At 39.9% G+C, this 24,522-nt stretch overlaps 1 protein-coding gene across 2 annotated transcripts in view; it reads left to right on the forward strand.

Annotated features, from left to right (window-relative positions):
* SLC24A2 (solute carrier family 24 member 2) overlaps nucleotides 1-24,522 on the forward strand; it is an 81,567-nt gene that overhangs the window by 14,697 nt on the left and 42,348 nt on the right. For both annotated transcript variants that reach the window (XM_058169865.1, XM_058169866.1), the window contains one exon: nucleotides 16,559-16,667. In XM_058169865.1, coding sequence (XP_058025848.1) covers nucleotides 16,559-16,667 — 109 coding nt within the window. The remainder of the gene's footprint in view (nucleotides 1-16,558; nucleotides 16,668-24,522) is intronic.

A 24,522-nucleotide genomic window follows, 5' to 3' on the forward strand; every position in this document is an offset into this window, starting at 1 on the left:
AGATGTTTCAAGTCCACTCATAGTGTCTTCACCACCATGATAGATGGATGGATGGATGGATGGATGGATGGATAGATGTTAGATAGATATGGATGGATGGATGGAGATAGATAGATAGATAGATAGATAGATAGATAGATAGATAGATAGATAGATAGAGGAGGGAGGGATGGAGGGATAGATGGAAGAGAGGGAGGGAGGGGAGAGAGAGAGAAACCATCATGATATATCACTGTTGATCCAATAACACTCTTGAATGTCCTACCACTGAAGAATTCCCAGGCAGTGAAATAGATTGGGAGGCTGCGAAAGTACATGTAGCAGAAATTTCATCAAGAAACTAAATGAAAATTGGTCTGATGGGTCTCTCCCATGGAAATATCTCATATTATTCAGAGGCTTTCAACTATGCTCCATAAATTAAATATTGGTGCTCCTTTTGTAAGGCACTTTGTGGATAAAAATCACTTGCCTCAGTGGATGCCATAGTTGAGGCTAGTTCAAATTAGAGATCCATTGCCCCATCTGGTCTGGATTTGTAGAATCATTTTCAGCATGTGATAATACTTAAAGCTACATATTCAGCCGTGTGCACTTATGACCCAGTCTGTCATGACTGATTTGATCCAGCCAGGGAGATTAATCGGACAGATCCAAAGTGTAATAAATACAACTTTGAGGAAGAGATGGGTGTCAGATACCTTAAAAGTATCTGCATTGTGCCTGTTTTTCGAGAAATCCATAATGGGTCTCTTTCATTTTCAAAACTATAATCCAACTGCTAGTATGTCCTAAAGTTCCCTTTGGGGGAACATCTTCATGAAGGTGGTGCTATACAGTTGTAGGCTAAACCTCTAAACTGCATGCTTTGTAGCTCAATCTCATCAACAAATTAGAGGAAAAAAGACTGAATTTGCACAATATATTTAGGTGAACCATAAAGTAACTGAACATGTTAAGGCACACAAACAGAAAAAAAAACCCCTAACCAAAGTTAAAACAAAGTTGTGCAAATGAAGCCATATGATCTTTAACTGACCTGATTAAACATGCTGTATGAAACCAACCACATGGAATTAAGTATTGCAGATGACACCAAGCTGGCAGGAATAGCCAACACTTCAGAAGATAGGCTCAAGATACAGAAAGATCTTGACAGACTAGAACATTGGGCGCTAGCTAACAAAATGAAATTCAACAGTGAAAAAAGTAAGGTTCTACTTTTAGGCAAAAAAACCCAAAATGCACAGGTACCGTATATGTGGTACTTTGCTCAATAGTAGTAACTGTGAGAGGGATCTTGGAGTGTACTAGTGGACAACCATTTAGATATGAGCCAGCAGTGTGCAGCAGCTGCCAAAAAAGCCAACACAGTTCTGGGCTGCATAAACAGAAGGATAGAATCAAGATAACGCGAAGTGTTAATACCACTTTATAATGCCTTGGTAAGGCCACACTTGGAATATTGCATTCAGTTCTGGTCGCCACGATGTAAAAAAGATGTAAAAAAGAGTGCAGAGAAGAGCAACAAAAATGATTAGGGGACGAGGTTAAAACATATGAAGAACGGTTGCAGGAACTGGGTATGCCTAGTTTAATGAAAAGAAGGATTGGGGAGACATGATAGCAGTGTTCTAATAGCTCAGGGGCTGCCACAAAGAAGAGGGAGTCAAACTATTCTCCAAAGCACCTGAGGGTAGAACAAGAAGCAATGGGTGGAAACTAATCAAGGAGAGAAGCAACTTAGAAGCAACTAAGGAGAAATTTCCTGACAGTTAGAACAATTAATCAGTGGAACGACTTGCCTGCAGAAGTTGTAAATGCTCCAACACTGGAAATTTTTAAGAAAATGTTGGATAACCATTTGTCTGAAATGGTATAGGGTTTCCTGCCTGGGCAGGGGGTTGGACTAGAAGACCTCCATGGTCCCTTCCAACTCTGTTATTATTATTATTATTATTAAGTAGAGTTGGGAAGCTGTTCACATTTGGTGTTATCATTGATGAAAAGAATTGGAAGTAAAACTCTTGGTAAGAGAACATTTGCATTTCCTCTTGACCCAGTCACACAATTTCAAAATTCATGCTAAATGTTGATTAAACGTTAGAAAAAGCATTTTAAAACAAATTTCTAATTGAAAGTTAAAAGCAATTACTTCAGGACCATGGAGAGCTGCTACCAAAAATAAATACAGTATATGGGGCAAAGAACTCTTGGACCTTAAAATATCGTATCATGCCTTTATATAAAAAAAATAATGTTGGATTCATATTGGTTTTCTCATTATGCCAGGCATATTTTAGTCTGTTTTATAGTTATGTTAATTAAACTCTAATGGGAAGAAATCAGTCAAATACTCCTTTTATAAAAATAAAACTAGAGATCAGGTCAGCACAGGAACTGCTCACAGTTGGTCACCTCTGAATTTGCTTAGGGGAAGATATGTTCCAGATGTGCTGCAGATTAAGATAGAGATGTGTGAGATTAGTTTGATCTCATGCCAAATGCCTACTTATCTTTTTCATTTTCAGTGGGAGAAACAATTGATTTAGCTGGCTCTGAAGCCCCTTAACAAGTGTGATTTAAACAACCTAATTAAAATTTTACATATATATGAAATTTACTGATGGCTCCATGCAAAATTTCTCTTCCGCAAAACTTATTTATTTACATAGAGGGATGTGATGGGATAATATTAAAAGATGTATGTGTTTTGTAAGAATGTGCAAATTGTTCAGTTTCTCACACTATCCAGGCGTTTACTGGCTATCTTTCTCCCAGTTTCATGCATGTCTATATTTATATTTAATATCAAAAAACAATTGATATTTCTCAACCTCAGACCCTTAGACCAGCATAAGGAAGGCTATTGTGAGGGATTATAAGGGCTAATTATAGATAGATAAACAAGTAATAACATTAGAAATATTTATGTTCTGTAGCTATTATTTCCATAATTTGGTAAAATTTTGTTCTCTAGTATTTTAGACAGAAATTTTTAGATGTGAAATTTTGAATTGTTCTTCAGTAGTTTGCTCAGATATTTTTTTAAAAATCAATATGTAACATGACTTATTTTAGAGATGTATTCTGTTTGTGTAATAGCCTGACTAAATCCAATGAAAATAAAGAGGGAAAAATAAGTCTCTAAATTTGGCATAATCAAGCTAAACATCATCAATATTGAAAGTGGATGAAACTGCCTGCACACATGCAGTAGAGCACAGGATAATGAATAAAATAACAGTAACATTTTCATTCTTACGAGTCCTAATTTTAGAAGTGGTCTTGAACAAATTATTTTTAAAAAATGAAGAATATATATTTCTTTCCCAGATGGAAATGAAATAATTAAAGCAGCTGTACTTTTTTAATGTGCATGCACAGCCAGTTTATTTTGTTGTGGAAAAAATAGCCCTATATGTAGTTACATACAGAGCAGTTTATGAAATAGTGTGGAAAGCCTGAAAGAAGAGGCACACTGCTTTAATTATTCAAAGACGAGTTGTTTGCACATATTCTTACACATTGGAAAGTCTCTCTTTCATTTATTAGGGATTTACTCATTCCTAATAAATATAGAATATGCTTTATTTTACTCCTGCAAAAGTCTTATCAGTAACATACCAATGCATGTATTTTTGAGTAACAGTTTTATCTGTAGTGAACCAATACATGTACTTTTGTGTAAAAGACTCAGAAATCAGCATGGTCCAATTGTTTTAATATCAAAGAAAAGGGTATAAAGAGACTATTTTTGCTTTCTGTTTGGAAGAACAGTCTAATAGATGAAAGTGCCAGAAATAACTAGATGAGACACTACTGCATTCCCCAGTAGGGGTGAAACATTTTATCTATAATGAAGAACTTGCTGTTCAGACTTTGTGTTGCTTTGTTCTGATTAACAAGCAAACAAACTGTGCATTCCCGTGGTAATGGCAGTGTGAAGGAAAGTTGCCTGTTTGAATGGCTGTCACAAGGAGACATTAATCAGTGCCAAATATTGCATTCAGCAAGTTAGTTTGTAGCCTTTCCAGTATAATTTATAATTGCCTTACACACTGTAAACCGCCGTATAATTGCCTTACACACTGTAAGCCGCCCTGAGTCTCCGGAGAAGGGCGGGATATAAATGTAAATTTTTTTTAAAAAAGTCTTGTTTCTTGATTTGCTTTCAGGCCTTTAATTTTTTTGTCATGCATCTTCATTATTAATTTGTATTGTGTTTATTATTTACTTTCAATGAGATTACTTCCGAGTGAGGATACTTAGAATCTCAACCTTGCGTTTAGTTATAACACTTACCTTGGTTATTTTTTCAAATTAGAGTTGATGCTTGGTGTTGAATTCGTTTTCTGAAGATAAACCCCCTTACTTCTGATTCATGTTGAAACCTAGGTAGTTGAATCTTATCTACCCTGCTTATACTGCTAGCAGATGGTTGTCTATCTCTACTTGATCTTCCTATGAGACCCTTACAGTTCTGGGTAATTATTGTTCCCATGTCAACTTACCCTTACTATTAGGAAGGGGTTATTTTTCTATAACATTCAGTAGGATTTATCTTCTTGAAACTTAAACTCATTATGCCTCATTCTACACTCTGTCATGATAGCAAAAGGTCTTGATTTTTTTCTTCTGTAAGATTCCTTACAGATATTTTAAGGATCTTAATTTGATCTCCTCTCTTCTCCACCTTTTGACTCTTCTGCTCTTGATTTTTTCTTCTATTTTCTCTCTGTCCTCTTATTGCCCTTTTATCCTTCTGCTGTTGACCTTCTCTCCTACTCTATCTTATCTGTGCTTTGATTCTTCTGCTCTTGATCTTCTCTTCTCTGCTCTTATCTCGATCCCTTCTTCTTCTACCTTTGACTCAGTTTTTTCTTTTCAAGAATAATCATTTCTAGTATCTCTAATCTTTCTTCATAGAACAAGAATAAAGAAGTCAAATGAAGCAAGGAGACTTACAGATGGATATGTGCATATATGTCATCTAGTCAGTTTGATCTGATTCATGGAAATTGATTGTTAATTTTAAGTTTATGTTTATCTTATATTTTATCAATTAATTTTTCCCAGAAACAATGAGAAGCAAATAATTCACAAACCCATACTAATGGGCAAAGCGAAAGAGCAAATCCTTAGCTGGATATAGGGCTTGAGATAAACTCAATTTGCTAAAAACATGATGTTTTGAACCATTGAAAACTGGAAAGAAAAGCCTGTGCCAACTCAGAAGTCATGAGTATCTAATATGTCAATATAATGGTAATTTTAAACCCTGATCCACTTTTCTAAACTATGTATTGAAAGAGGGAACAGGAAAAGGATTTTGAGGCTCGTTGGTTCCCATTATGTTGAGGGGAGCTACGTTATCTAACTAGTACACATTTTGCAATTATTTTATTTCTTGTTGATGTGATCACTAAAGCTTATCTTGAATAAGTCCATTAAGCGTGAATATTCCCAGTAAGCATATGTTAGATGGAAGACTCTGCATTTGTCTGCGAGACCATCTTCCTCAAATGTCAGTTTTTGAAGAGGGGAGTAGAACTTCTGGAAGTAAGCTTAGATCTGGGTATGAAATTGTATATTATGACAAATTATCATTGAAAACATTTGTTGCCTAATTTAAATAACACCTATTAAAACCAAGAGTGTAGGGTATTTATTTATTTATTTATTTATTTATTTACATTTATATCCCGCCCTTCTCCGAAGACTCAGGGCGGCTTACAGTGTGTAAGGCAATAGTCTCATTCTATTTGTATATTTACAAAGTCAACTTATTGCCCCCCCAACAATCTGGGTCCTCATTTTACCTACCTTATAAAGGATGGAAGGCTGAGTCAACGTTGGGCCTGGTGGGACTCGAGCCTGCAGTAATTGCAAGCAGCTGTGTTTTAATAACAGGCTATCTTACAGCCTGAGCCACCACGGCTCACCACGGGTAAGAGTGATCTGCAAAATTTTGGAAGTTCAGAATATCTGAACATTTTTTCTATAAAATAGATAACTAAGTTTTCTATTCATTGAAGTATTATTATCAAGAGAATGAAGAAAACTTTGCCCTAGCAAAGTAAGATATAAATTGAATGCTAAAAGTGAAATATTCAGTTGTCAAGAATTCTATAACCTAGTTGCTTTCCTTTTTAATAAATCTGGCTGGAGAAGCCAATATGAACATCTTATTTTTGAATGTTTCCAAATCCAATGCCTTCAGATGCTCCAAGACTACTATTATTTAAGCAACCTTGCAAAACACTGTTAATGCTCCAAACATGGTTTTGGAAAAGATTTTGAAAGTCAAAAATAATCACCCATCATTTGTTAACTTTTTAGAATGCCCGGGATTGAACAGTGGGACTTGAATTTTGGAGTTTTAGTACCTGATTATGGAAACATGTGTTCTTCCACAAAACTGTAGGACCTTTAATAATTTATTTAGTTTACTTTCCTACAATTTTAAAATATATTGAAATCCATAAATTTAACATCCAAAGATGTTTTATCATTTTAATGCTGGACTTTTCTTCTGTTTGTTGTTTGCTTTGTTACTGCTTCATTGTATAGTCTCTTGAGGATTTTTGTGATATCTGTTTTTAAAGTTTATTGTAATGGTTTTGATTTTGAGAATATTTTTTAATGTTTTGCTTCACTAAACCATATAGGTAAGTTTGTTATTTAGGTTATTTTAGATAAATCCTTGTGCTGTATCACTAACCACTGAAAAAGCTGTAATTCTAAGAATGGAAGTGAGAATATATTTTTTGCAAACGTGCACTCAGTTCTTTAAATGAGGTTACAAATAGTTTTCTACAAATAATACTATCTGTATTAGGTGTTGTCTCTCCCCAAATGTGCATGCACACACACACATTATTGTGTGTGCATGTATCTATAAACTGAAGACACTGTAGGGCTAATTAATATTCTCTGGATTGCTTTCTAGGGTTAGATCTTTTTAAAACAATTTTTTGTTAAGTTTCATAGCCCAATGGTTTGCACTCCACAACCCTGTCTTATAATTTTAAAAAATAGAGGTTTCAGAGACAAGAGTATCAATTCTTAAAGCAAACTTGTAGCTCCAATAAATCTGGAATTCAATTAACTTGCAACTTCAGTTCAACTGGTAAACAGGCACATAATCTTTCTGACATACTGTGATTCTTTGCAGTAGACTTGTTACAGGATAATACATTAAGCTCCTGCTTTGTTAATATGAAAGAAAATTTGGCATGATTTGTTGGGACCTTAATGCTCTTAAATGTTTGTCCTATCCTTAGTCCTGATTATCATAGTTATTAATTAGATAATGGTTTCCAGATATTTAATTTATGTTAAAACGGACAGGTATTTAATTTATCCAAAATACACTCTTTTACATTGAACTGCTATTTTACTAAAGTGCTATTTGGTGATATATGTGAGAAATGGAATAATTATTTTTGCATCTGTGTTAAAACACACACGCCTGCATTTGTGCAAGTGCTGCTTTCAAGGGAGATGTGTTTATATTGTATTATTTTAATGACCATTATGTTCGTTACTTACTTGCTCCTTCAGTAGGAATAATAGGTATAGTAAATTATTTACTTCATTGTAATTAAACTCAATTTATTTTATTTTTTAGGGTTTCTTGTTATTACTAAAGATTAGAGGGAGGACATAGACTCCAAAGTCGAACTGTCTTCATCTAAAAACTTGCAGGCTAGATAATATATTTGGGCAAGCTTTTGCAGTAAAGGTTCCCTCTCCTGCCATCTTCTGTTGAATTACGATTTGTTTTGTAATTGCTTTCCCATTCTAAACTGAAGGAAAATCCCCTTTTTCTGTACCTTGTCCTATTTTTTCTCTTTACAGAGAAACAAGTTGTACCCTATAGAAGAGAATATATATTATGTAGCTCAGGGTTGAACTGTGGACTTCTTGGTGATCAAGCTTGGTTGTTTGCTTGCAGACTTTTCATTATCTGACTAGATAACACCATAGTGTTGATGGGGTGTGGCTTTTTCCCTTGGCAGTTCTCGACTTTTGACTTTCGATTATATGTGTGTGATTGCTATAGTGTCTAGATCTGTAATGGCGAACCTATGGCACATGTGCCAGAGGTGGCACGCAGTGTCCTGTCTGTGGGCACACGAGCCATTGCCCCAGCTCAGCTCAGCGCCGCCGCGCATGCGGCAGGGGGTGGCCATGTGCGCATGGATCGGGGGTGGGGAGCATGTGGGGGGCCGCATGCGCAGGAGTGAGGAGCATGCATGAGGGATGCATGCACATTGCATTTGGGGGGTTCGGATGCACTTTGGGCACTCGGTCTGGAAAAAATTAGCCATCACTGGTCTAGATGTTGCGTTACAGTCTTTACTATGAATCCTGAGAGTGGTGATTCCATGAGAAAAAACAGGAGTCATCTATAACATGCAGTGTAAGGAATGTAGCCACTATTTAGGACAGACAGATGGGCATCCATGAACACCAACTAGCAGTCATAAGACACAATGAAAACTCTTTAATCTCACAACTCATGGACAGACTCAACTATATTGTCAGCTGTGAGCACCCTGGACCAAGCTAAAAAAAAAAAAAGCTACAGAATTTCTTGAAACTTGAATCATCTCCAGCAGCCAACACCAGATAAGCAGAGATTAACACCGGACAAACATTCAAGCAGAAATTAATATCATAATCAATTACCAAGGAGGAAGTTAATCCCTCTGGCTAAAACATGAAGAATGGTTGTAGGAATTGGGTGTGTAGTTTAAGGATTAGGAGTGACATGATAGTAGTGTTCCAATATTTGAGGGGCTGCCACAAAGAAAAAGGAGTCACCTATTTTCCAAAACACCAGCGGGCAGGACAAGAAACAATGGATGGAAGCTAATCAAGGAAAGAAGCAACCTGAAATTAAGGAGAAACTTCCTAACAGTGAGAACAATTAACCAGTGGAACAGCTTGCCTTCAGAAGTTGTGGGTGCTCCATTACTGGAGGGTTTTAAGAGGAGACTGGACAGCCACTTGTCTTCGCTTTCTGGCGAAGGTTGTTGAGAGTGTGGTGGCTTGGCAGCTCCCCCGGTACCTGGAGGAAACTGTTTATCTAGACCCGTGCCAGTCCGGCTTCAGGCCTGGGTACAGCACAGAGACGGCTTTGGTCACGTTGGTTGATGATCTCTGGAGGGCATGGGACAGAGGTTGCTCCTCTGTTCTTGTCCTGTTAGATTTGTCAGCGGCGTTCGATACCATCGACCATGGTATCTTGCTGCAGCGGTTTGGGGGTTTGGGAGTGGGAGGCAGCGTTTTACGGTGGTTCTCCTCCTATCTCTCCGACCGTTTGCAGACGGTGTTGACAGGAGGGCAGAGATCAACCGCTAGGCAACTCACTTGTGGGGTGCCGCAGGGGTCGATTCCCTCACCCCTCCTGTTCAACATTTATATGAAGCCGCTGGGAGAGGTCATTCGTGGTTTTGGGGTGAGCTGTCAGCTGTATGCCGACGACACTCAGCTGTACATCTCCACCCCGAACCACCCCAACAAAGCCATCAATGTGATGACTCGGTGTCTTGAAGCCGTTCGGGTCTGGATGGGGACGAACAGGCTCCGACTCAACCCATCCAAGACGGAGTGGCTGTGGATGCCGGCAGCCCGGCACAGTCAGCTTACTCCTTTGCTGACTGTGGGGGGCGAATCGTTGGCCCCCAGGGAATCGGTGCACTATTTAGGCGTTCTCCTGGACGTACGGCTGTCTTTAGAAAATCATTTGACGGCCGTCGCCAGGGGAGCTTTTCTTCAGGTTTGCCTGATTCACCAATTATGCCCTTTCCTGGACCGGGACTCGTTATGCACAGTCACTCATGCCCTCGTCACTTCCCGCCTGGATTACTGCAATGCTCTCTACATGGGGCTCCCCTTGAAAAGCATCCGGAGGTTCCAACTGGTACAGAATGCGGCCACGCGGGGGATTGAGGGAGCTCCTCGTAGCTCCCATGTAACACCTCTCCTGCGTGGGCTGCATTGGTTGCCGGTGGTCTTCCGGGTGCGCTTCAAGGTGTTGGTTATCACCTTTAAAGCGCTCCATGGCATTGTACCGGGATATTTACGGGACCGCCTGCTGCCGCCAGTTCCCTCCCATTGTCCGGTGTGTCCAGTGCGCTCTCACAGGGAGGGCCTCCTTAGGGTGCCGTCAGCCAACCAATGTCGGCTGGCGGCCCCCAGGGGAAGAGCGTTCTCTGTGGGGGGCCCGGCTTTGTGGAATGAGCTGCCGGTGGGACTCTGTCTTCTCCCTGATCTTCGGACCTTTAAACGCGAGCTCAAGACTTTCTTTTTTCACCAAGCGGGGCTGGCCTGATTGATTGATTTTAATAATTAGGGATTTTAGCGGGTTTTTAACAGAGGTTTTATCTTTGTGTTTTTATTCTAATAGTTTTAAGTATACAGCAGTTTAGTAAGTTTTTTAATTTGGTTATGGTATTTTAAATGGTTTTTTGTATTATTGTTGTTTTATTTGCTGTACACCGCCCTGAGTCTTCGGAGAAGGGCGGTATAAAAATGTGAATGAATGACTGAATGAATGAATGAATGAATGAATGAATGAATGAATGAATGAATGATACAGGATCTCCAGCTTGAGCAGGGGGTTGGACTAGAGAACCTCCAAGGTCCCTTCCAACTTTGTTTTTAACAATAGCAATTCTCCTACCACCACCCCAATTGTGCTGCATTGCAGGCCATTACTCTGGCAGAACTTACTTGCATTGATGATGTTACTTGGTTGGGTAATGAAATATCTGCAAGCAAATGAACAAGCTCAGAGCGCACTAAAGACCCCACAAAACTATTCTATACTAAGATGATTACTAGTCCTCATAGAGCTCAGCCTCTTGAAAAATCCTGTGCTCAAGGTAGAACTTTTTACATATAATTGTCAGCAACCATCTCAGCTCCTGAAGAAATGCTCTTATTTGGGAACACTGAAATGAAAGAACATTTGTCCTCTTAAGTATCGCAGATCAGTTGCTGATGAGAAATAAATCTTGCTATTTCAAGCAGAAAATTATCTCTCATCTCCTTTAGAGGTCAGTTGTGTGAACTTCTTGACCTTTTTAATAAAGTAATATAATATTGATGAAACACTTTTCACATATTCATATTATCTGTTATTACAGTATTCCCTTCTATTAAGATCAATATTGCTTTCTTTTCTTTTTCTTTTTACAACTTGTATACCAAACACTTTTCCAATTCATTTGGAAATTCAAAATTTCTTTGTTTTGCATTGTTCTTCTTTGTTTCCAACTCTCTTAGATAGATAAATTGCCACTTTAAAAGCTTAATTTGATGAATTATCATCTGAAGATGAGCTGAAGATCAGCATTATAACAAATGATAAATATTATTTTTCAGAATGAAAAGATACCTGATAGTTAAAAGAGGCTAATACCCAAAGAGGGACAAGATTTGATTTAAATAAGAAACTACCAATGTATTGAATAATGATTACAAACTGTTTACTATGATTTTGGACAAAAGTTTGAAAATAATTTTACAGGATTTTATTCAAGAAGTTCAAAGCAAGTTTTTATTTTTTAAAAAAATTCTGGGATAATAAAAGGAATGTTTTGAATATTTTGGAATACTTGGAGCAACATAATGAAAAACAAGCTGAATTTATATTCTTGGATGTGGAAAAAGGCTTTGAGAATTTGAATTGGTTTTTTTTTGTTTTTATTTAGAGTTCTGGAACACAGAACTCTAAATAAAATTATTTATTGGAGATAATTTTATTAAATGGGTAAGGTTGATTTATGCTTGAGAAAGCACAAATAATTGTTTAATGGAGACTAAGAAAACGTTATGAGGTTAAAAAGGGACAAAACAAGGATATCCACTATCTTTACTTTTGTTAGTTTTGGTTCTTGAGGTATTGAATAGAGACATAAGACAAGATTAGAGAATTATGGCTGTTAAGGTTAAAAACAAACTAATTACAGCATTTGTGGATGATATGATTAGTCAAAGCATTAATGGAAAAATTAAAGAACTTGGTACATTAGCAGATTTCAAGATTTATCAGAGAACAAAGATATTAACAAAAATTATAAAATTAAAGATCAAATAAGTAAAAGAATGAATGTTGCTCAGAAAAAAGACTTTTATATTTAAAAAGTAATAACTGAGATTTGGATGGCATGGATATTTATGGTAAAATAAAGTTAAAATTAATGTGAATTTAAAAATCATTTTATTAGACATGCCGTATTGATCATATGGAATATGAAATAGATACAGTATAAGACCATATTGTGCCCAAAAACACCTCTTTGGATCTCAGCTCAAGAAGTATATTACGAAAGAGAAGTGGCAGATCAGATAAATGGTACTGGGATTTATTAGAAAATTATCAAGGAAATTTAAAAACAAATCAAGGCAATAATTAATAACAGAAGAATATACGTAGCAGTGGTTTTACTATTTACAATTACCTAATAAATGGATACAAAGGCTTATGGTATAGATTAGAGCAAAGTAAGTCATCATTATTTGTATAATGGTGATGAATATATAATTCTAAAATGTACAAACTTTTGTTGATGGAAAAAAAAAGCTAGAACAGAATGTATGGTAAATCCTATTTGGTGACATAAACTGATTGGGTGTCCCAAGGAAATAACTATTGTTTTAAGACTTGACTTTTCATTTTTTGTTTTGATGATAAGACAGGATAGATAATAGAAAGAAGGGAGTTATTTTTAACCATAGAGCAAGTAGTAAATGTATACCTATATTTATAGCTGCTGTACAGAAGATGGGAAGCTTCTTTGTTGTATCTTTTTTCTTTCTTTTCTTTTGCAATTTTAGCTTCTTGATTTCCTTTTGTCTTTTTATTTCTCTTATTGTATATTGGTTCCTGTTGGTTTTTAATCTCTCTTAAAATTTGTAATAAAATTTTGTGTGTGTGTGTGTGTAAATTGTTTCAGTGTACTAGCAAGTAGTCGTAGCTGATTTGAAGAAAGCAGTTTTGTCTAGTTTCTCTTAATCCTTTATGGACCTCAAATATATCAATAATTGTCTAATTATTGCCTCTTTTTGAGGCAATACATTGAATCAGAATATTATTTATTCAATAAAATTGATTCTTCACACCAGATTTAATATGATTTCTATCCCTGTTTTGTCACGGAAACCGTTTGATTCATTTATTTACAAGAGATTCCCCCTCCTTCCTAAAAACAAACAATCTCAGCTCTTTGCTCCCATCTTGTGGTCATTTGGAAGTTTGCAGATCAAATCTGGTAGCCTCATGATCTTGGAAACCTTAAAAAACATGTAGAAAACCTCCTTTTAAAGTTCTGGGCTGCCACGAGGCAAGCCTCATGGGATCATCAGAGGAGCCTTTTAAAAACTTTTTTCCTCTGGCAATCCCAGAGGAGTTTCCTGATCCTCACAGGCTTTTAGAATCATTTGTAACAACCTCTTACAACAACCCATGCCCACCCAATTGCCCCTTCCCCACTTACCTTATTCCTGCTCCTTTCAGGCTGGCAAAGCATCAGCAAAACAGGCAATTTCAGTTGCTAGCAGATTCAGGCAGATGAATATGCCTGTGTAAAATCCATCTGCCTGAATCTGCTAGCAACTGAAACTGCCTGTTTTGCTGGCTGAGGAACTCTGGGAATTGAAGTCCACAAACCTTAAAGTTACTAAGGTTGGAGACCCCTGATCTAAAATATATAAATGAAATAAAGTAAAATAAAATAAAAAAATAAAAAAAATTGTGCAGCTTTCTGAGATTTGGTGTGTTTCTGTAGTGTTTCACTCTAACTACACAAACACACAAAATCTCACAAAGCTGTATTTTGTGACATTTTGTGTGTGTGTGTGAGTCAGTTGTGTTGTGTGTGTGTAAAGTGTGAAAGTTGATTTTTGAGCTTTTTGTGACTGTGTGAGGTTCCTGCTTGTTGCAGGGGCTATTTTGGGTGAAGTGCAGCTGCTTTTACATTGTGTGTGAGTCAGTTGTGTTGTTTTGTGTTGTGTGTGTGTAAAGTGTGAAAGTTGGTTTTTGAGCTTTTTGTGGCTGTGAAGTGTGAAGTGCAGCTGCTTTTACATTGTGTGTGAGTCAGTTGTGTTGTGTTGTGTGTGTGTAAAGTGGGAAAGATGGTTTTTGGTACCTCTTACTGTTTTTTATACTTTGTTTATTATTTTTATTATTTATTATTATTGGCCACGCCCACCCAGTCATCTGACCACCAAGCCACACCCACCAATTAAGCCACGGCCACAGAACCGGTAGCGAAAATTTTTAGATTTCACCCCTGCTATAGACCCCATAGGAATCTGACCACAGCTAATAGAATATTAAGGGACATGTTCTTGCATAGGAACAGGAAGCTCAAATACAAAGCCCAAAGAAGGTATAAAACTCACCCACTCCATTTTGTCAACTGCCCAGAATCACATGTGGTTGGTGGGTCTGCTTCATCAATAAAAGGAACCTTTCTTTCCAATCAGCCTCCAGCCTCCATTTTATTTCCAGTGCCTTTCTCCCGGTTTGGACCTGGACCTGGATATTTCTTCCAACACTATTATATATTTTTCTTCCTTTTCCCTTTTTTATAATTTTCTCTTCTGTCTCCTTTTTGTCTCTTTCACATTTCCCTGTTTTAAAACATGAAATTATAAAAATAATTTATATTAATTACAAACATATAATAAGTATTACAGAAGTGGGAATTGGACATAGATATGGCAGAAAAGTAGAAAATCTGAATTCAAAATATGTTGAGGGGAAAAAACCCGATCAGAAATATTTGGTGGCAGGATTTTCAATATTTTCAACGTTTTCATTTTCACAGAAGATAAACTTTTCATTATTCATCAGTCTTCAGTTCTGAGGCAAAACCAGTAAACTTCCCACCAACTTTAGTTGGCTGAAGAAATGACTCTTTGGCTGCTATTCTGCTGATTTGTATTTTTTTTAAAGTGAATTGTGGCTTTAATAGTTATGCTATTTAATCCTGGCTCCTTAAAGTCTGGAACTCAGGAAACCTAATTTGCTTCATATTCTTTTACATAAGATGCAGATAATGTTTTGAAAGCAAAACAACCAAGGGAGACAACTCTGACGTCCAGATAACCTTGGCCCATAGAAAATGAGATGGGAATAGATATTTTAAATTGGCAAGATCAGGGGAAAAAACTAAAGACCTTGGGCTAATACACTCATTTTCTGCTGCATCAGGCTAGAACAGGACTATCAAACTCGTGGCCCGGATGCATCACGTGGTGGCCATGCCCATTCCCACTTTAGTGAAGGGAGGGAAGTCACAGTACGTCACGTGATGCCGCCATGACGACGCGAGTTTGATACCTCTGGGATAGAAACTGGGTGACTGTGAGTTCTAGTCTTGCCTTAGCCACAAAGCCGGATGACCTTGGGCTAGTCATTTTCCCTCAGCCCTAGGAAGCCTCATAGCCCAGGCTTAGAACTCAGATTCTGACCCTGAGGAAGTTGCTCCAGCTGAGCCTGTGGAATGTCAGCTTTAGGAGACACAAGGCCAGGAATCACCTGAGGCTGATCAAACACAGACGCCACCTGAGCAGCTGGAGAAGTCAAATGAAGATGACATATGGCCTCCTTGTACCCACGTTCAATGATGAATAGACAAGCGCAGAGCCAAGAAGGTCTATTAGGTTCCTCACCAAGCAAGGGTGTATTTATTAGAGGTAACTGGCTACGGCCTTATTTAATAAGTTCTGACCATGCTCTTTTTGTTGGAAACAATGGCTGACCTCTGGCATTTGATGTTTGTGAGAAAAAGCTTGAACCTCCAGACTGATGGACTACCCTGATCTGATTTTTGGGACTCTGGATGTTTTTTCTGCTCATTCCTATTTCAAAGCAAACTCCGTAGGCAAGCCCTTGCTTTCTTTACATTCCTTCAGTATTGTTAAACTTCCTTCAGCCTTGAAGTAAAATGGAAATCTTTAGAGCGGCCGTGTTTGTGTGTGTGATGAACGCCTGAGGCAGGGAAGAAGGAGGCAATGGCAAACTACTTCTGAAAAACTATAAGAAAGAAAATTGTAGGGACTTGCCCAAGCAGTCTTTGAAAAATGGTTTGAGTAAGTGAATGGGGAAAAAAAACCAGAATGTATTTTAATTTCTAGAGACACAATTATAGAAATATAATTACGATATAGACATCTATTGCATTTATATTGCCTCTGTGGATATTATATCAATGATGAAGTACATCACAGCCTTTAACTAGCATTCCTCACAGCATTCATTAGATGAGATGAAGCCATTTTAGTACAATGATATTGTTGTTCATTACCTGTCCAAGTTTTTAATTGACTTCATGAAAAGGAAATCCTATTTTTCCAATTAACGTTGCAAATGAGGTATAGAAACAGATTCTACTGCAGTATAAGTTGGAAAGAAATGTCCAACTTATGGACAAAATGTCTTTTGTCTCTTTCTTTCTGTCATTTAAAACATTTTATTTAGGAGCATTTTTGCCATATTCTATGCTGAGAAATCTTTCCCCCCCTCTTTCTTTAGATTAAACCATGCCTCCAGAGAGGTGGAAGTTCTGCATCTCTGCACAATAGTCTAATGAGGAACAGCATTTTCCAACTTATGATTCACACACTTGATCCACTGGCTGAAGGTATGGCTGAAGGTATTACTTTATTATTACTGATTTTATGTTGTTCACTCACTCTGAAGTTAATGTTTACTAAAACAATCTTCATAAGCACATATTTCTCTATTGTCTATGGGCATACCTCTTAAATATGTCTGTCTGATTATCTCAGTAAAAGTTGTATAAAATGTAAAATCCTATTATGACTGAATATTTCTAAATCCCTGCTTTAAGATAGAAGACTTACTGAGATTATTTCTCTACCTACTCTACCTTACCTTTAATTAAATAAATAACATGGTCATAGTTTGGTGCATATATTTGCATAGATGTGCATGTTCTATTATGATTTTTATTTTCAGCATTTCAATTTGTTTTCTGAAAGTATGCTTGTATTTGCAAGGCCTGAATATCTCTCTTTTAAGACTCTATCAAATGGAGACCCTTCAATTTCATTTTACATAATTCACATTAATACAACATAAAAAGGTGCTAATTTTCCATTCTGCAGTTATCAGTTTGCAAGGAGTTTTTAAAATGGTTGGGGTGTACTTTATAACCATTATACTTATTTCATTATTCTAAAATGAACTTTGACGAAAATTGGCTTTCCCCGTGCTAATATTAGTCTCTCTTGAATCTGAATTTTGGCTTTTAAAAAAATTTAAAGTGAAAATAGGAATGGTTGGATCATATTTACCATCTTTAAAAAACCCTACAAGGTTTATAATTGACACTGGTATGTTCTTTTTTCCTTTTTGAAGCATACTAGTGCATCTGATCTACTGTATTTATAGTACACCACACACAAAGATCAGTATGCATGCATTTTTTAAAAATGGGGCAACCTTGAAGGAAATATTATTTATTTATTTAGCGTATGGCATGTCATGCATGTACTAGCAATATAAAGTAACATTTCAACTAGATTGATTAGTAGAAGCCGATAAAATATAAATGTTAAAAAGATCTATGTTCAAATATCAATGTCTAGGGCCATCTAACCCCTGAAGCACAGCATCATTTATATTAAAAAAAAGAAAAGAAACTGGACTGGTATATGCCCTCAGCTTACAGCCAGTCAGTGTGATCTACAGTTTGATGTGGGATCCTGCAATCACACTTAGGGGATGATACTATGCCCTATTTATACAGACAGTCCCAGCAGACGCCATGTGAGGTGCAAATCCTATTCAGGATTGAAGGAAACATACTTCAGTTCCTATGCTATAACCAGTGATGGGATTCTGCCGGTTCTAGGCGGTTCGGCCGAACCGTTTATTAAATTGCTGGTTCGCCCCGCCCCTTGCCCCTCCCCTCCCCACCATTACTTACCTGTGTCGGGTGGGCAGGGAGGTGCATGGATCCGGGGGCAGCGGCCACAAGCTGCTGCCCACCCGATCCATGCACCTTGCTGCCCACCCGATCCAAGCGCCACATGGCCGCCAACAGAAGCCTGCCTGCATCCAAGCGTCTCTCTAGCCAGCGATTAAAGCGCCTCGCTGGCCACGTGGCCCTTGCTTTGATCCTCCTCCTCTTCTGCACCGATCGCGAGCAGAATTTCCGGGCTCACGTGATCCTTACTCGACTGAGGGGGGTGGGGTAGGTGGGGGGAGGCGTCTCTCCGTGCGCCATGGTAGCCTCAGCCTCCCTCCCTCCCTCCCTGTCACGTGGTTTTTTGCAGCGTTACCGATTTCCGGAAACATGTCACGGGGCGCGGGCCTGGCTCCTCCTGCGTCTTGCCTCTTCGGAACTTTGTTTCGAAACCAAAGCCAACCAAACCAACCGCGTGGGGGGGGGAGTCGCCGGGGGCCTGCAGGGGCAGGGGGCCGGTGAGTGATTTCCCCCCCACCAGGACTGTTGGGGAGGGGAGGGGGGGATTTGGGAATGAGAGGTGGAGGGCGGGGCCTGGAAGTCCGCGGAGAGGGGCCTTTAAACCGGGAGGTGTTTCTATGGGGACGAGGGGTGCTGGCTGTGGGGCTTCTGTGAGGGGGGAAGAAGCCCTTCCCCCGCGTTTGCTTTGCCGGTTATCACTTCAAAGGCGCTCAGCCTCCCTCGTGCGGCTGGTGGCCTGCTAATCCTCCTTCCCCGGTCCGCCTGCATCCAAGCGTCTCTCTAGCCAGCGATTAAAGCGCAGCCAGCGAGGAGCTTGGATCGGGTGGGCAGCGAAGCATGTGTCAATTGCCTCGGCCTGCTGCCCACCCAGAAGGACTGTCCTGCGGCCGCCTCCCACCCACGCAGCGCCAGCCTACCCTACCCCATCTGGAGAGTGATGGAGAGAAAGAGGGGGGCAGAAAATGATGGAGAGAAAGAGAGATGAAGGATAGAAGGGGGAGAAAGATGAAGAAGAGAAAAGGGGGGAGAAAGATAGGGAGAAAGAGAGATTAAGGAGAGAAAGATTGAGAGAAAGAGGGGGGAGAAAGATGAAGGAGAGAAAGAGAGGGAGGGAGAAAGAGATTAAGGAGAGAAAGAGAGAAAGGGGAAGAAAGAGATGGAGAGAAAGAGGGAGGGAGAATGGATTTGTTCTAGTAATTGGTTTAACAAGCATGGCACTGAAAAAGTGACTTATGGCCGTTTTTTCACACTTAAGAACATTGCAGCAAACAGTCATTAGGGCAAAGAAGCTATGTCACATGACCACCTGGACATGCCCACCTGATCACATGAAGCACCGCAGTTGTGACATGAGTGACATGGTTATTAAAAATGCTGCAACAGGCATAAATGATGACCGGTCATAAGTGTGAGGACTGGTCAAAAGTGCGAGAACCTGTCAGAAATCACTTTTTTCAGGCCTCTATGTGCATAGGGACTACCCAGACGGCTGAAAAAAGTGATTTCTGACAGGTTCTCGCACTTTTGACCAGTCCTCACACTTATGACTGGTCATCATTTATGCCTGTTGCAGCATTTTGTGCATAGGGACTACTCAGAGGGCTGAAAAAGTTATTTTTGACCTGTCCTCACACTTTTGACCGGTCTTCACACCTACAACTGTCCTCACATTTTACATTTTGCGCCCTATCTTGTAACCGTGGTGAAGAGAAGCAGTTGTGAAATGACTGACATGGTTGTTAAAAATGCTGCAATGGGCATAAATGTGAGGATGGTCATAAGTGCGAGGACCGGTCAGAAATAACTTTTTTTAGCCCTCTGAGTAGTTTCTATGCCCATAGCCATGGCCACCCGATCACATGAGCAGCTAGGCTCGCCCATTCAGTCACATGAGCAGCTATGCTCGCCCACTCAGTCACATGAACAGCTAGCCACGCCTACCCAGTCACATGACCACCAAGCCACACCCCAAAATAAGCCACGCCCACAGAACCGGTTGTTAAAAAATTTGAATCCCACCATTGGCTATAACAATATGTTTAGATGGAACTCCCATAAACCTATTGTCAAGTCTAATGCTAGTTTTATTTGAGAGGTCTTAATCAATAGCTAGTTACGTAATCTTAGTTTGGTGTTCCTCCAAAAGCACCTTTTAAATGCTTTTTTTGAAAGGAAGAAAAAAGCCTGCATAGAAAGGAAAAGAAAACAAAAAGTAAGAGACCGCAACACAGAATAAGTTAAATTAAATAAAACTAAATATGCATATGTTCCCTATTTTTTTATATAAAATCTGTTCTTGAAATACCTGGACCAGCAAATCTTCTAGATTTAGCTTTAGTTTTTGCCACTTGCCCATAAAAAATTAAATCAAGACTGGAAAATGCACATATTACCAAACACTGTTAAATTTGCTTTTTGCAATATATATTTGGGAGATGACATTCTAAGGTGATGGATTCAGGGGTGAAATCCTCCCGATTCAGACCAGATCGCTTGATCCGGTAGCGATGCGGCGGGTGGTTCAGAGAACCAGTAACAAAAATTCCTGCCCACCCCCCCATGCCCAGCTGAGCCGCGCAATCATCAGAGGGTTTTTTTTACTTTTAAAAGCATTTTTTCTACAACCTCTTCGGCCGAAGAGGTTGTAAAAAATGCTTTTAAACGGCTCCTCTGGCAATTCCAGCTGAGTTGATAATCAGAGGCTTTTAAAAGCATTTTTTTTTGCAATCTCTTCGGCTGAAGAGTTTGTAGAAAAAATGCTTTTAAAAGTAAAAAAAAAAGTTGGCCACGGCCACCCAGTCACATTACCACCCCCACCAAGCCATGCCCACAGGACCGGTAGTAACAAATTTTACATTTCACCCCTGGATGGATTGATAATATCATGAGCCGTAGTAAATTTTTCTTCTTTCTTAAACCCACCCTCCTCCCAAAATCATTTACTGACATTGATTGTATTATTTTCAAGTTGGCCCTATTGAGCATAATCTTTCTATATACACTACGCATAGTCTCTGCATAAATTCCATGCACCGAGAGAGCTTGGTAAGGCTGTGTTATCAGTTTGAAGAAACAGGTGATAAAATTCCCATGGAATAAAAATACCATGTTTTGAAAGGAGCTTTCCGGATTATGTTTAAGTCAATCTTCCAGTCTCACTTCTACCTATGTAGTAGTTACATTAAATAGAGTAATGTCTATTTACTCTATTTACACCCAAGTCCAATGAACAGTTTGTTACATATATATATATGTAACAAATATATATATATATATATATATATATGTAACAAACTGTTCATATATAGGGATGAAGCGCCAGAGAAGACGCCTAGAGAGTTCCTGGAGGTCTAGCCGTTCGGAGGCTGATCGGACACTAGTGAAGTCCTATACTAGGACTTACCTAGTGGCATTGAGGGAAGCGAGGCGTAGCTACGCCTCCTCCCTCATTGCATCGGCAGATAACCGCCCAGCCGCCCTGTTTCGGGTGACTCGCTCCCTTTTACATCAGGGGGAGCGGGATGACCCGTTGCAGGGGCGGGGTGAGGAGTTTAACGGGTATCTATCGATAAAATCGTTCAACCGGGATGGTTTGGACCAGAATTGTAGTGACGCTGGTGAGACGGCTGAGGCGGTCTTGGTGACATTTTATGGGATGAGTTTGACCCTGTGGCTCCGAGGACATGGACAGGTTGTTGGGTAGGTTGAATGCCACCACGTGTTTACTGGACCCGTGCCCTCCTGGTTGGTGCTGGCCACTCAGGAGGTGACACGAGGCTGGCTCAGGCAATTACAAGTGCTTCTTTGGTGGAGGAGTCTTCCGGCCGCCTTGAAAGAGGCGGTGGTGAGACCCCTCCTCAAAAGCCTTCCTGGACCCGGCTGTTTTAGGTAATTATCGTCCGGTCTCCAACCTTCGCAGCGGCGAAGGTTGTAGAAATATGGTGGCATATCAGTTTCCCCTACACCTGGATGAAACTGTCTATCTAGACCCGTTCAGTCCGGCTTCCGGCCCGGTTACAGCACTGAGGCGGCTTTGGTCGCGTTGGTGGATGATCTCTGGAGGGCCAGGGATGAGGATGTTCCTCTGCCCTGGTCCTGTTAGACCTCTCAGCGGCTTTTGATACCATCGACCATGGTCTCCTGCTGCGCCGATTGATTGGATTGGCAGTGGGAGACACCGTTTATCGGTGGTCCTCCTCCTATCTCTCCGATCGGTCGCAGACGGTGTTGACGGGGGGGCAGAGGTCGGCTCCGCGGCGCCTCACTTGTGGGGTGCCGCAGGGGTCGATCCTCTCGCCCCTTTTGTTCAACATCTATATGAAGCCGCTGGGTGAGATCATCAGTGGCTTCGGTGTGAGGTACCAGCTGTACGCTGATGGCACCCAGCTGTACTTTTCACACGGGCCACCCCAGCGAAGCTATCGAAGTGTTCTCCCGGTGCTTCGAGGGCGTAGGGGTGTGGATGGGGAGAAACAGGCTCAAGCTCAATCCCTCCAAGACAGAGTGGCTGTGGATGCGGCATCCCGGTACAGTCAGCTGAGTCCTCGGCTGACTGTTGAAGCAGTCATTGGCCCCGATGGAGGGGGTGCGCAACTTGGGCGTCCTCCTGGATGAACGGCTGTCTTTGGAAGATCATTTGACAGCCGTCTCCAGGAGAGCTTTTTACCAGGTTCGCCTGGTGCGCCAGTTGCGCCCCTTTCTAGACCGGGATGCCCTATGCACGGTCACTCACGCCCTCGTGACGTCTCGCCTGGATTACTGCAATGCTCTCTACATGGGGCTCCCCTTGAAGGGCATCCGGAGGCTGCAGTTAGTTCAGAATGCGGCTGCGCGGGTTATAGAGGGAGCCCCTCGTGGCTCCCGTATGACACCTATCCTCGCAGACTGCACTGGCTACCTGTGGCCTTCGGGTGCGCTTCAAGGTGTTGGTAACCACCTTTAAAGCGCTCCATGGCATAGGGCCGGGTTATCTCTGGGACCGCCTACTGCTACCGAATACCTCTCACCGACCTGTGCGCTCTCACAGAGGGACTCCTCAGGGTGCCGTCAGCTAGACAGTGTCGTCTGGCGGCGCCCAGGAAGGGCCTTCTCTGTGGGGCTCCCACCCTCTGGAACGAACTCCCCCCAGGACTCCGTCAACTTCCGGACCTCCGAACCTTCCGTCGCGAGCTTAAGACGCATTTATTCATCTGCGCAGGACTGGCTTAGATTTTAGTTTTTAAATTTAGATTTTAAATTTATAGATTTTTAAATTTACAGGGGTTTAAATTTGGTTTTAAGATTTATATTTATATTTTTAATATTTGGCAATAGAATAAGTTTTTTAATAGTTATTTTAATTGTATATAAATGTTTTATGTGCCTGTGAACCGCCCTGAGTCCTTCGGGAGATAGGGCGGTATACAAATTTGAATAAATAAATAAATAAATATATATATATATTTGTTTTCTGAGGTTTTCGTAGGTGTTTGTATATAGGTCTTTGGTTATTCGGGTTTTCTCCCGCGTAAAATTGGAAGTGTCTTGGCGACGTTTCAACGAAGTCTCATTCGTCATCTTCAGGCTTCAGCTTCGTGCTTCTGGGAGCAATGTGTGATTGCAGCTGTTTCACACATTGTGAACAGCTGCAATCACACATTGCTCCCAGAAGCATGAAGCTGAAGCCTGAAGATGACGAATGGGACTTCGTGAACACACACACACACACACACACACACACACACACACACACACACACACACACACACACACACACACACACACACACACACACACATATATATATATATATATATATTGGGGTGTGTGTGTGTGTGTGTGTGTTCTTTTTTTATAGTGGAACTATAACGTCATCTCCCATTATGCCATATAAAAGAAGGATCTTGTTTAGAGGAGGACAAAAGGAGAACAAGTTCTCATTTTGTCTGACATACTTCTTTTGCCAAGTCATGTCAGCTGCAGAGTTCTAATTCTTTGATTAATTAGAGAGAAAGGAGGAAGTAAATCTGTGCTCATTTATCCTCATGGGAGATTATTCTGTGCCGGCTGCATTCATTTTGGTTTGGATTAAATTCATTGTTTTTACACAATATTAGTGCACATTTTCATTTGTACAGCAATGTATTGTCATATTTTATTACAAGATCCTATAACATATTAATAAATTATATTTTGACCAACACCTCATTCTGTGTGCATTCTATTCTATAAGTTGAATCCTTGCTCACATCTTTCTACGCTAAGAAAGTAATTCTAGGAAAGTAACATCTTTTTACATTTCATAATGGGAACCATTTTTGTTTTTCTGAGTAGTCTATTTCTTGTCCTCTCTCATTTAATCTACGGTAGTTGTTAATTAATTTTCATTGTATGAAGAACTAATACTGAATGCCATGAATGTGGAATGATATTTAGTAAAAACCGCGACTTTAAGGAAAGGTATATTGAACATCCTGAGACTTTAAAAAACAACAACCCCATGAAGTTGCTTTTAATGATTCATAAATTTCAACAGAGCACATCAAAAATAAGTATCTACTTTAAG

This window comes from Ahaetulla prasina, chromosome 2 (assembly GCF_028640845.1).
Source record: "Ahaetulla prasina isolate Xishuangbanna chromosome 2, ASM2864084v1, whole genome shotgun sequence".
Lineage (NCBI taxonomy): Eukaryota > Metazoa > Chordata > Lepidosauria > Squamata > Colubridae > Ahaetulla > Ahaetulla prasina.